This window comes from Sander vitreus, chromosome 15 (assembly GCF_031162955.1).
Source record: "Sander vitreus isolate 19-12246 chromosome 15, sanVit1, whole genome shotgun sequence".
NCBI lineage: Eukaryota > Metazoa > Chordata > Actinopteri > Perciformes > Percidae > Sander > Sander vitreus.
In genome coordinates, this window is record NC_135869.1 from 1,112,569 (window position 1) to 1,127,132 (window position 14,564).

The 14,564-nt window shown below is 37.8% G+C and overlaps 1 protein-coding gene across 1 annotated transcript; it reads left to right on the plus strand.

Moving 5' to 3' along the window:
• The first annotated feature begins 687 nt into the window (after window positions 1-687).
• LOC144529921 (GTPase IMAP family member 4-like) lies at window positions 688-10,752 on the plus strand. Its single transcript, XM_078269295.1, has 4 exons — window positions 688-706; window positions 2,848-3,584; window positions 10,418-10,570; window positions 10,660-10,752. Exons 1-4 carry the CDS (start codon window positions 688-690, stop codon window positions 10,750-10,752), a joined length of 1,002 nt encoding a protein of 333 aa, XP_078125421.1.
• The last annotated feature ends 3,812 nt before the right edge of the window (window positions 10,753-14,564 follow it).

The window sequence follows — 14,564 nt, forward strand, 5'->3', positions numbered from 1 at the left end:
TGTTTCACAACCTCACAGCTCGTAGTCAGTCTACCTCGGATGGTTTAGACATTATGGCTGATAATCTAAATCCTTATGGAGAAAATAAATGGGATTATTACTTCCAGACTGTTGAACATAGTGTTACTTTACAGATGGAGAATTTACAGACAAAACAAAGACGTTAAAATGAAAGTAAAGAAGAAAGAGTTGATGAATTGTAATAACTAGTAAGACTTTCTTGATAAATGAATGATTTAAATAATTTTCAAACATTTAGTGGTTCCAGCTTCTTAAAAGGTGACCATCTGCAGCTTTGTCTTCTTTTAAATAACAGTAAGCGATCAACAACAACTGAATCGTTACATGTAAAGAGACAATATGCAAAATCCACCTTAAAAACAAAACAATATATACACAATATGTATGTGGTAAACTAGAAGTCAAACCCACATAAAATGTACTTTGTTTGATGCACTTTTCCTTGGCCCCTGATTGGCTGCTTGCAGCTTCATTTTGGTTTCTAATCTGTGATTGGTTGGCTCTCTGTGCCTTCTTTCCTCAAACTGGCTAGATAACAGATGACATGTGTTTAAAGGGAGGGGACTACACAGACTTTATAATATATAAAAATGAAGTGACAAACTATTCAACAACAAGAAATCAACAGCAACAAGACATCAGATCAACTGCTTTAAAAAGACAAAGATGTCGGGCACTCATCCTGGTAAGTTTATTTAATTTACAGAACTCTTACTCAGTGTAGTGTTTGATAAACCAGCAAAGAAACAACTTATTATCTTATTATTGCTGTTTTCAACCAGATCTCAATCAAAACATTATAGCCTCCATGCTTTATTTTACTAACACTTTATGCTGTATTAACTTTGTTGTATTAACTGTATGCTGTATTAACATTGTTTCTGTAGTTTTACAATCTTTACAGACCTTGTTTCTTGTATGACATTCACATTTTGCAGCATTTTATTTGCCATTAGTGCATTGTGTTGTATTACATTTTTAAAACATTTGTTTACATTTTTATTTGACTTAAACCCTGTGAATATGGCCCTATTTGTAACGAGAGCTTTTCTTCCAAATATGGTATGCTCATGAATATTTAGATGAGCTGCACGCTGATTGGTTTGAGCGAACCACATACAAACATTAGAGACGAGACAGCAGGTCTCATATTTTCACTGCAAAGTTATACATTGTTTGTCTACTGTTTCGTTATTAAATTCACTTCTGAGACTTTTTCTATGCGAGAAATCAACTATATAAAGCTCAAATATGGGCCGTTTTACGAAAATTTATGGCTAATTGCAAATTTGGTAAGACGTGTCGGACTTTAGGAGCTCCACACAGTCTGACGAGAAAGCGGCAACCTCCATACCCAGTGAAAGTCACCCTTTCTCTCTGGACTACCGAGCCCCGGTAGTCCCGCTGCCGGCATAACTAGAGTATATTTACAGTTTGAATTTCGTCGCGTCACTTATATTACAGCTACCTCATGGTCTTATAAAGCTAACAATTGTGTCCAATTTCAATTTAATGCATTTTTGTGAACATGACGGGTTTCATTAGCTGCTAGCTCGTCCCTTCAATCTTTTGTGTACAGATCGCGGCTAGTTAGCTACACTTTCGGCATAACTAGAGTATATTTACAGTTTGAATTTCGTCATGCCACTTATATAACAGCTACCCCAAGGTCTTATAAAGCTAACAATTGAGTCCGATTTCAATTTAATGCATTTTTATGAATTTCAGAGGTCTAGGAGGAGGCTAGCTAGCTCTCATTGATAGAGCTCCATCCAGCTGCGGGCTCTATCAATGAGACTCGCGGACAAGAGGCGTTTATTAACCCGATCATTTGTTTAAATAACTCAACACACATATCCATTATAAGATTAACTGGAACATGTGGTTAGAGATTGCGGGCGTAACAAGCTCGCTGACCGCGCTCTCACTCACACACACTGGCCATTTAGCAGGAAGAGGGGAGCTGCAGGCCATGGAGCTCTGTCAGGGTAGCGGCGTTTGGTAGTCCACTAACCCAGAAATGGTTACTTTGCGTTTATGCCCCCTGTATTTTAAAGAAGAACATTTATTTATTTACGATACATTATTCATTCACAAAGAAAATTGGTGTCCTTAAAGGTTGGATTTTATCTAATTTTTTTAATTAAGGCATTATTCCAAAAGATGATTTTTTATTCCTCTTTTTAGTCAACTTTAGCATGATCGGCTCTACCAGCGAGAATGTTACACAGAAATGGATCCTAGTGTCTGTCTTTTAAATTAAACTACCGATATAAATGAAACAATGAATGAGCTTATTAGCAGTTGTTTTTTTTAGCAGCGCTGTGCCGGCTCCAAAAACTGAACAACAATCGCAAAAGGGAAAGCTCTCCGTCTCGCTGTGACTCACACAATCCTACACCGTGTGGCGCTGCAAGTGTAGCTAGTTAACAGATACATTACGCGGCACATAGCAAACGGTCCGGTCGGCGTTCAATGTATCCAAAGCGTAAGACTCAGCTTTAGGTAACAGTTGATAATCTTAAAATTTGGAACAGTTTTAGTACACAACACTGAGTTGAAAACAGCCAGCGGCGGTCAACTAGCTGTGGGTCCAGATACACATTTTTAATATTTATCCGTAAAGTGCAATGAAACAATTCAGACTTGCAGACAAATAGCTTTGTTATATGAACTGCAATATGAACAAAAAAAGTGTTGCAAGTGCTGAAATATTTCTGCATTACAAGCTCCCTCAGGTCAGTTAGATTGTGACAGAACGTTTTGTGGTTTGAAACAATCAAAAGAAGTCTTTAAATATTAATGACTGTTTAAATTCTCCAACAGAGCCCAAACTGACAATTATGCTCGTTGGATTGACTGGAGTCGGGAAGACTTCAGTCATGAACACCCTTCTGGGAATAGAGGATGAAAAACATGGACCTAGATCTTCCTCACAGACAACAGAGTGCAAGATGGCGACAGTACAGCGTGGTGACCAAGAACTGGTTATTATCGATACTCCGGGTGTGCTGAATACTGAAAAAACAGAAGAAGAGGTGAAGAAAGACATCGTGGAAAGCATCGCACATGCTGCTCTTGATGGCGGTCCTCATGTCTTTTTGTTGGTGATGCGGCCGAATAATGTTTCACGCGAAGCTCAAAAAGCAGTGGAAATGATTCAGGAGATCTTTGGTGATGAGTTCAAAGACTACACTTTGGTCTTGTTCACCTGTGGAGGTGAATATGTACCTACGCACAAAGAAGTGGAGGAAATTAAATTCCTTACGAAGTTCCTTGGTAAAGATGATCCTCGTCGTTCTTTTCATTCTTTTGAAAATAATGAATGCAAGAATGTGAATGGTGAAGAAAAGGAAAAGCAAGTATCTGATCTAGTGGAGAAGATCAACTACATGGTTGCGAAAAACAGGAAGCGAAACGGGCCGCGTTACACTAGTAAAATGTTGGAAAGGGCACAGGAAATCCAAAAGGAAATGGAGATGTCAGAACCTAATGGCACAAAGGCAGATATTGTGTGTAAAACAGTTGAGAAGTTTGTTACTGGGGTGGTGGGCGAGCCATTGGTAGGTTTAGTGTTAAGGATTGTTAAATCTGCAATGAAAAAAGTTAAATCTGCCTAAAAAATAAGCGGAAGATTCACCAGAATTTGAAAAGTTATGAAACAGAGAAATCAAAACGGTAAAAAAGTGTATAACGTGAATGAATCTATTTTTTTATTTAGCTTTTTTACAATGAGTGAATGAATAGTGTGTTACTCTATGATCTGAACTATTGCTGAATAATTGCTTGGTTTTCCCAATAAATCATGATTTATAGCCTAATAAGGTTAATAACAATTAAAAGTAAAGGTACTTGTGTGAAGAAAAAGCAGAAGTGCCGGTACTCAGGCACTGAGTATGTTTGTTAGGCAACTTCAGTAACGTACATAATTAAAATAGGTCAATGTTGACTTTTGGTTTCAGACGGGACAGGAACAGCGTTTTCCTGGATAAAAGTCCTGTGTTAGTTTGACCCATCCACCCCGACCTCCCTACGTCACCTGGAATTACCTTAAATTCTTCAAGAAAACTTTGTTTTTCTTGCATGCCTCCACGGTCAACTAAGAATCCAAAAACAGAGATTCTTTGATTAATTGATTACTTTGTTTTTCGTTCCCTGTGAAGGAATATGAGTTTGATATAAATTGTATTTAGGGGAGAAACCTGAGTACAAGTGTCCTAGATAGGAGAATTAAACTCTCAGGGTTGTTTGCATTTCTTTAAACCAATCACAATGTTCTTGGGCGGCGCTAAGCTCTGGATGCAGTGACAGTGGCTCTGCTAAATAGTCTCAGGAAGGAACTTGTTTTGGTGGAATATTTGCACCCCGCAAAAGAAAATGCCCCACACAATATTAAATGAAGTTAACTGTTGACCCAATACAGTAACGTGAGCTATTTAAATTAGCTGATACATGGTTAAACCTCATTGGCGCTTACCAGTGTCTGGACCCCTATACAAAAGCTTCCAATAGCTTATCAGGGTGTCCCATTTCACATATCTGCATTATGTCTTATGATTGTACTTGTCTTAACTTTTGGGAATTTTGTAATTGCTTGCAAAAAAGACATACCTGGTTTCTAACAGTAACGGGTGATGCAAAACATGAAATTGGCTTTGTCTACGTATAAAGTGAATGCCGCATTGATATTTTTCACATGCGTGTACATCCTTTATGTGTAAAATGACAATGCTGAACATTTGAGAATTGAGGTTTGAATGGAGGACTTCTGTTGCATGTCATCTGCCCACTCTTTCTCCCTATGTGTCCTGTCTTTACGCTCTGCTGTGTATATGATTCAATAAAGTAAAATGCAATATATGAATGCATGAAATTATGCAGCAATAATTAAATATTAACAGACATTACATTCCTGTACTCTATCTAAAGACACATATTAAGGTGTCAATATATAATTTTCTTTATCAGAGGAAAAAAATCACATCAGCAAATAAAATATGAGTCAAACTAAACTCTACAGTATTTGTGTGTCTTTTCTTTCCTGTTAACATAAGTTCAGCCCAGGTAAAGACACTTTACCATGGTGAATAAAAAAAAAGCCTTGGGTAAATACACAAGGTATTAAGTGCAACATTTGTAGTCTGGAAATTGTGTTAATGGATAGGTGTTCAGAATTTAAATGCATGTCTACAGCTATAAATTTATCATGCTACTGAGCTGTAATGTAATGTGCCTATGGTGGAAAGGAATTAACAAAAAGATAAAATACTTGTAAAATACTTGTTGAAAAGACTGCTACCTACATTCACATCTATGTGAAACTCTCTGGTAGTGAAAATAGAATTATGTTGATGTCTCATTGACATTGCCTGTGCCAACAGAGTTCATTTATTTACAGATTCACATGACAACATATCATCACATAGGTCACAAGTCAGCTTGTTATCCAGCAGCTAGTCTGCCAGCTACCTCTGTCCCGAGCCAGCCAGACTGCAGTGGGCAGCAATCAATCATTTTAATTATTGACATGAAATTGTACAAGGTACAAACTCCGGTGTAATGCAATCCAGTCAGCTCCTTTAATTTGTGCATTATGTAAGAGGTAATGCCTGACGAAGTTTCCATGATCAGAAAGTAATGGAGACTAAATAGAGACTGGACCTCCTTTAACCTCCCTACATCAATGTCCCTCTTCATCCCCTAGATGCATTTGGGCCTAAAATATCAGTAGCACTGGCTGACAGTGTTGGCGGCTCAGAAAGGATATTTTTACAAGTAATTTTGCCCGTTGCTTAACATGCGATAGCGTTCTCTCAATATGTGAACACTTCAAGGCCCCTTATGTGCTTTAACTGGATGCTGAATAAATCAGAATAACCTTTATCAATTATGTGGATGCATGTAATGTTTCTTAATGTTTCTAATTCTTTCACTCTCTCTCTTTGTTTCTAACACTGTAGACGAGTCATGCCGACCTTACACCAACCGACTTTTCAAGCGATTCCACTGTTGACAGACTAATTTCCAATATCGTAATAAAAAAAATAAGTCTTGCTAGCTCCCGTTGTCTCAATCGTCTGGTGTAAAGAGTTTGATATTATCAAAAGCTTTAAGTCTTGGTAGTGAAGTTAAATCATGTGAATATTGTCAACAACCAATGCGTGTGGTCCCCCCAGCACCAAACAGGAAGCAGCAAACAGCTAGAGCTCCGGCTACCATTCATCTGCAGGTACGGCAGAATGGGCAAACTTTCCCTCAGTCACCAGCTAACGTTAGTGGTAGCTAGGTAGCTTGGTTTAATCATTCAAAACAAATCTAGCTGTAGTCTTGCAATGTGTAACTCACAATTTTATAAATGTGTGTATAAAATTTGTCTTGTGACATTTAAAACTAATAAACAGATGTGGGATGCGTCTGTGGGACGGGCTCCGGTGTTGCGCCGAAAATATCATACATGTTGCAATTATCCCCCCCTTCTCTTTTTCTAATCTCAACTAATGAAGCTCAGCCTAAGTTCTTTCAGGGAGACTTCAATAACGTTTTCACATCTCTCCTAATTGATCAGCTGTTTCTAGGCATTCTCTTTTCAGTAAACCAATCAGATTCAGCCATGTATTTCACAAGCACGACATCCCTGCTTTAAATCTGTTCTCTCCTCAGCGGTTGTCAGTTGTCATTTCAGGTATAGAGTGCGATTGGAAACGTTCACTTCATTTGCAGCTGATGTCTATCTCAAAGAAAGAGCTCTTTACTCTTAAAATCAGCTGGAACATCCTACCCTAAGTTAAGTTGGCTCATCGGGCTGCGTTTTTGTTCATTCATGTTGCCGCCCAAAGTAAATGCGGATCGGGCTGCCGTGAACTATGTTCCAGGCGCTGTCTAACCTCTGGTTGCAGTCGTGTTTTCACTGTCTCTCGGGGGTTTAATTACAGTAACTTTTATAAATCGGGTCAGTCGGAGGGCGTTGTTTTACTCTACTAAATGCATCAGGTTAAGTGAGCACATTATGCAGGGCACATCTATTTTCTTTAGAGGGCATATTAGGCAAGCTGCTTCTATTTTCCAGACATTTGCTTTTATTTAGCAGGCTCTCAAACATCTCAGTTGACAGTCTAAAAAAATCATGTGCGCACTGCGTGGTATACGACTCTTACTGTTTCTGTTAAATTAAGCCTCTAGTGGTCACTCCGTCTATTTTTCAGGGAAATCGCAGAGAAGCAACTCCTTTAATATCATGCGCAAATATTTTAATATGCAGTAACTGGTGTAAATTTCTGACTCTCAATTATGCTAAGTTGCATCATTTATATATGTGTTGACTAGGAGGTAGAGCGTTTTTTCATGCATTTGTCACATACTGTGATATAATATTGATACCATTCAGCAAAGGACACTGGGAAATAACCAATTCAACACTGGTTGCTATGGACTCGTCACTAGGCTTCCTCAGTCGTATATTTAACGACTCAGTCAATTAGTAAGCTGACATCACATTTATATACATGGCATTTAGGAAACCTTTATTGCAATGTTGGCACGGCAAGCTGTCCAGACTAGTACAATTGTCATTTTCTTTTTTTGCATCCTGCTGCTCCCATCGTCAGCCAGGTAATATTTGTTTTTACCAAAGCAGTATATGAAATCTGATGTATTACCTACCACCATTTAGTTGTTTTGTGTTATTTAAGATATTTATAAAATATCTGGTCATGCCAGATATAATTAATTATTCTACTAATTTTTCTCAGAGTCAGAACAGTGAGAGAAGCCCATGATGATGGCGGAAAGAAAGAGAAGCGCTGTGTGGAGTTTATTCACTCCAGCTGATACGGACACTGCCACATGTGATGTGTGCAAACCACCAATTTGCATAAACACATTTAAGCATATCACCCGAGAGAGAACTCCGAGCTGCAAAAAAAGTTGAGGAAGGAGGAGGAGGGGGGAGAACCCCAAGCCAGACCCCCAACACAGAGACAGAGGTCTCTGGCAAAGGCTTTTCAGCCAAAAATTCAGGAGTATCCAGGTAATCTCCAGCATTAAGCAATGTTGTTCACAGTGATCAGAGAGGCAACTTTAGCAGACTGATAGAACTACTATCATGAATTCAGCCAGTTGAAAAAAATCTTAATTGTTTCACTGGAACTCAAAAATATACACTTATATAAAGATATATACCTCAAACATGAATATGGCTGAATATAATAACCCTTTGTGTTAACTGGAAAATTTGTATTCCACTTTAAGCTACATGCAGATTACAGTTACAGACTTATTATCTTAATCATTTTGTTATTTCACCTAGATAATTCACAAAGAGCCATAGATATCACAAGGAGCATTGCTGAGATGATCGTGGCGTTACAAGTAAAAAATATCGGATTGCGTGTGAATTTACGCCGTAGCGAGTAGTATGAAAGGGCGAATCATTGCTTACGTTGAAAACATTTGCATGTAAACTTGGTGGACCCTCATGACAAAAACTTATTAAAAGAATTTTGAAAGTTGAAAAAATGCGCAAGTTATAGAGGACCGACTTCCTGTACGTGCCAATCAAAACAGGAAGTGTTGTGTATCTTGGCAACAGTTATTCTGAATCAGAGAAAACTCAGCACAGCTGTTCCCCGCTGAGACTGTGTGCAACATTTGAAGTAAATCGCTCAGGCATCCCACCAGTACCCCTGACATGCTGCAAGGAGCGAGGGCCCGTTCAACGCTGCTTGCAGCTTTAACTATTAATTTTACGTTTTTGTATTAGAAAGAAATTCTTTCTAACTCATTTCATTTCTGACAAACGATAAATAAACAGTTAAAAGTGTAGTGTTCATTTTATTATTACTATTACAGTATATTGCAATTAAATTGGTAATAAGTAATTCTGTTTTTGTTTTACAGCAGAAGAAGCATCTCAAACGGAGAGAAAGGAGAGGGATGTGTGTCTGCGTACAACTATCTTTATGGAGGACAGCCACTGGGTATTAAACTTTTTTTAAAGTGAGGACCATTTCGCAAAGTGAGGACATTTAAGCAGGCCTCACTTTATTTTCACTGTAATGGCCTTTAGAGGCTATTTACATGCTTCTTTCAAGTTTTCAGAGAGATCCTCAGAAAGGTGCAAAATCAGTTATTGTGCATCTACGCCTGTGTACGTACTCTGAATACACACACTTTTGGTCTCTATCGCTCTCTTCTGATATGGATTTTATTGCACTGGAGCAACATTTTGCTCTTAATTGCTCTCTACTGACATGGATTTATTTGCACTGGAGCAACTAAAAGTAGAGAAAGACACACATGTCACATGGTTTGAGTAGGTGAAATGAAATGCATATTCAAATTCATTCTGGTTTATTTAACTATACTTGTGTTATATTGTAGAAAGTATTTTCATACTCTGCCTGAGATGTACTTAAAATGTAAACAGCTACATTTTTAAATTCCAAATTGCATTCTGCATTGAGTCATTGTACAACAGAAGTATACACGTTGTGTTCATCAGCATACACCTTGTTCATGTTATCGATAGGCCAGTTGGTTTCAGATGCTGGTTGACCTTTAGTGGGAGGACTGTATTTTTCTTAAAAATGTAAACTTCACTCCGACTCTTCAGATGTGTGCTTACACAGTCATACAGTATTTATGGATGATTTAAATTCCAATACTACTGCTTTTGTTGGATGAAACTGGGTGTTAGTGGCTTAGATTGTTATTGTTACACATGCTAAGCCTCTGTCCAATACATAAAGATAACCAAAGCTCTCAAGTATTTTTACTACATGCACACATGTTCTGATAATGATGTTGATAGAGTTTTTTTTGTCCCCAAGAGCCACAGGAAATTTAGTGGGTCTCTGTTAAGGCTGCACAATATGACGAAAATGTGCGATAACGTTGTTGAATATCACAATAATGATATAACTTGTAATTTGACAAATTGTGTTAATGTTGTTAAACTTAAGATGGTTTCCCTTTGGGTAATGTTTTTGTATTTTTAAGGAATTTTAAAAGATGAGTTAATAACAGATTTGTTTAAAATGTTTTACAGAAATGTATTACCACTATACGTACACCATTAATTAACATAAAAGTTAAATTTGTATTGCTGTAAGTAATATTAACAAAAATGGTCTTCCTTATTTACTGTAGTTAAAAAATTTAGATTTTCTAATTACAGGACAAAATCTGATGCTGCCAATACATTTGCTGTTATTTACGGATTTATGTAAGACAATTAATACCTATTAAATACCAGAAAATGTTTGTTTTTTTTACTGTAGGTACACCATTAAATAACAGAAAATGCTCTGTTTTTTTTACCATTGACACGGTTATTTAACTGAAAAATTCCGTGTTTTAATTAATATGTTTGACTAATATTTTTTATCTGTGTCCTCAGATTAGGGCAGAGTTCAAGAGAATTGTCACTACAGACCTTGTGGAAACTTTTCTCAATGGACTTGATGGCCTAGTCCCAAGACTGCTGGAGGTGTACAAAGCAGCAACTGGAAAGAAGCAATCACTCAAAGAGATTTTGGACTGCCTTCAGTCAGTGGAGGAGCAGATGGCCATACAATTCGGCACAATTTATTATCTTCGATATAACATTTTCATCTTATTGCATGTTTCTGTTTCTTGCAGGACACAAATGAGAGGACAGCTGCTTTGCTTGGTCTGCCGCACTACATGTCAGGCGAAGATCCATCAACTGTCATCAGGATGTGTAATGTATGAGACCATAATTTTCTGTAATACAAAACTGTGGATGTCTATATGAGTGATTCTTTTATTGTGCTACTGTTCTATCCCCAGTGTATGTTTACAAGAAAAAAATACTTTATAGAAAACCAATTATTGTAATTGGTCGAGTTATTACAAGTGTCTCAGTAATGGCATTTTAGTAAAAAACAACACAATGTTTTTTTTCTTTCTTGAAAATCTACCATGTGGACTGATTTTGAAGAATCACCCATCTACATTTGTCTTTCACTTTTTGGTAGCACTTCAAATTATGGCCCGGTAATAAGATGGTAATAGTGGGGTAACAGTATGCTAATAAAGAGGTAATATATAGGTAATAACATGTAATTACCAAAGTAATAACTGGGTAATACATCACAGTAATAAGATGTTATACTGGGGTAATAAGGTGATAAGAAGGTAACAGATGTAATTGCATGCAATTACCAATGTAATAATAATAGGAAAGGTAACATAGTTATATTAATATTGTAATAACATAGTAATTATGGGGTAATATATGTTGATGTTTTCACAGTATTATAGGCTACTATCAGCGTAATACCTTCCAAATTAGATAAAACGTCTTGGAATTTAAAATTGTTAATTACCATATTATAATGCTGAAATTCATCCACCCTTATAACAGAGGTGCAGTGATTACCTGGAAATGCTTAATTTCCAGGTAATCTTTGCACCTCTGTTATTCTTATATTACATGTAATAAAATAGAAACAGGCAGTTTTGCATGTTGCACCACTGTTTCATGGTTGTTACACAGAAACTACCAGAAGCATTTCCAGGTAATCTCTATACCTCTGTTATTCTAATATTACCATGTAATACAATAGAAACAGGCAGTTTTGCATTTTGCGGCACTAATTCATGGAAATTACACAGAAGCTACCAGGAGCATTTCCAGGTAATCTCTACACCTCTGTTATTCTAATATTACTATGTAATACAATAGAAACAGACAGTTTTGCAACTTGCAGCACTGATTCATGGTTGTTGCACAGAAACTACCAGAAGCAAGTAAGTAATTTATTTGATATTGCACCTTTCACAGACAGAGTCACAAAGTGCTTCACCCAAAAGACATTTGATTAAAATACAATAGAATCCAAAACAGAAAATAAACAAGCAACAACAAATGCAATTCCAATGAGGATTAAAAGAATAAAACCCAAAATTACAAACATTAGACAAAAGCCAATTGAAACAAGTATGTTTTCAGTTGCATTCTAACAGCGTCAACCGAGACTGCAGAACGTAAGTTAACAGGAAGGGCGTTCTACAAGGTCGGAGCTACCACTTCAAAGGAACGATCACCTTTAGTCTTTAAACGAGTGCGTGGGACCACCAGTAGTCCCTGGTTAGAAGATCTGAGTGACCTGTTAGTGATGTATGGATGGAGCAGGTCAGAGATATAGACAGGTGCCTGTCCATGCAATGCTTTATATGTAAGAATTAGAACCTTAAATTGGATCCTGAACTTTATTGGAAGCCAATGTAACATGGATAACACAGGAATGATGTGTGACATTCTGGTGGACCTGGTCAATAGCCTAGCAGCAGAATTCTGCACTTAGTTGCACTTGCTAAGACAAGTGAAAATGGAGTTGAAGTAATCAAGCCGTGATGAAACAAAACCATGAATGATCATCTCAAATTCACTTTGCGAAACCACGGTCCTCAGTTTAGCAATGTTTCTCAGTTGAAAGAAACATGTATGGGTCAGTGACCCGATATGTTGGTCAAGAAACATATTCTGATCAAATATTACACCAAGGTTTCTAAGATTGGATTGTACCACTAAAGAAAGGGATCCCAAAAGATTAACAACTTTGGAGGCTATAGTATCCGGAGTAACAATAAGGACTTCGGTCTTATCTTCATTAAGCTGCAAGAAATTGTTTGCCAACCAATCCTTAATGGAGGACAAACAATTGAGCAGTGCTGACACTTTGTCAGTTTCCTCCGGCTTAAAAGAGACATACAGCTGGATGTCATCAGCGTAGAAATTGCCTAATTATGTGGCCTAGGGGAAGCATATACAATGTAAATAAAATTGGACCTAACACAGAGCCCTGCGGCACCCCACAGGAAAGAGCCGCGTTTTCAGAGGAATAGGGGCCCAGTGACACTGAATACGTTCTATCTGAAAGATAGGAGGTGAACCAGTCCAGGGCGCTCCCAGAGATCCCAACCCAGTGCTTAAGTCTGTCAAGCAAAATGGTGTGATCCACAGTATCGAACGCTGCGCTATGGTCCAACAGTACCAGAACAGAACATTTTACAGTTTGTTGTGAGTGGCTAAAACAGCAGAGAGCTGATTAGCTACAACTTTTTCTAAAATTTTCGAAATAAAAAGCATCTTGGAGATATGTGGGAATTGAGGGATCCAGATTTGTTTTCTTTAAAAGTGGCTGAACCACTGTATGTTTAAAATACAATGGGACACAGCCGGTTAAAAGTAACACTTACTGTAGGTGACACCTGCAACATCTGGAGTTTTTGGAACCTGTTGGCTGTCCAGACATTCCTTTGAAAGGGGAGGCCACATGTTTGCAGAGTTTTCTCTTTATTTAAAAAGTCCACATGGTTAGATTCCCACATTAGCCTAACAGGCAGCTTGCAGCAGCTTCATATTTACTGTACAAAATCTTTTATTTTCCTAGGATAGCGAAGGCATAACATACCCTGTCTCTGATCAGCTTACTCTGGTATTCTTACACTAACCAATCCCACTCCTCTACTAAAACTAACCAAAGTAACCAACCTAACCAACAAAGGCAACTAATACTAGCTATCAGAGGCACAGTAGCGTGGGGTACGGATGGTTAATGTTGCTTGGGAAAGGGAAGTTTGGGGTCCCCTGCTGGAGCTGCTGCCCCCACGACCCGACCCCGGATAAGCGGACGAAGGTGGATGGATGGAGAATGCTGTATCGTGAGCCATGTATCGTATTGTGAGGTACCCTGTGATTCCCACCCATAACACCGACAGGACCTAATGGTGCATTCAATTGCACCTAGTTAGCTCATGGTGCATTCAATGTTGTTGTAAAGTAACCCTCTGCCATTATGTGTTTCTTCTTTTTGTTGTTTAACAGCAATTAACTGGTGAAGTTATTATTACATTTTAAATAAATTATTTCAAGTTGACCATATGGTCTTAGCCATTTAATGCCGCGGACTGTCGTTTTGTGCTTTTAAAAGTTTTTGTAAGTATCGGTGCACTGCTTAGGCACCAAGCACCATTCTAAAAGGAAAAAACCCAAACAATACCCAACCGTATTGGTAGTTGGATTTTGTTACCTTTGGACAGAGCCAGACTACCTGTTCCCTCTGTTTTCAGCCTTTAAGCTAAGCTAAGCTTACCAGATGCAACTTCATATTTACTGTACAGACATGAGAGTGGTATCAATCTGAACATCTAAGTGAATAATCACACTTCCGAAAAATGTCTATGTTTATTCAATTTGCACCGACAGAGTGGTCCTGGAACACTTTTCTTCTGAAATCCTGTACATTTAACTCTTAAACTATCTGTGATGGATAGTGTTTTATTGTGGGGATTTCTTACTTTAAAATTTTTTTATGAATTAAACTACAAGAAACTTATTGACACTGGCGAATAAGTAGACTTGTGGAAGTAAACTTCGGCTGAGCCTCCTGATTTGTTGCTTTCAGCCATAATTTGAGTTGTGATTGGCCAGCTCAGGTGATGTGTCTTTCAGGGGAGGGAGCTAGAAGCAGGCTATATTATAAAATGATGAGATGGTACTTAAAATACTCAGAATA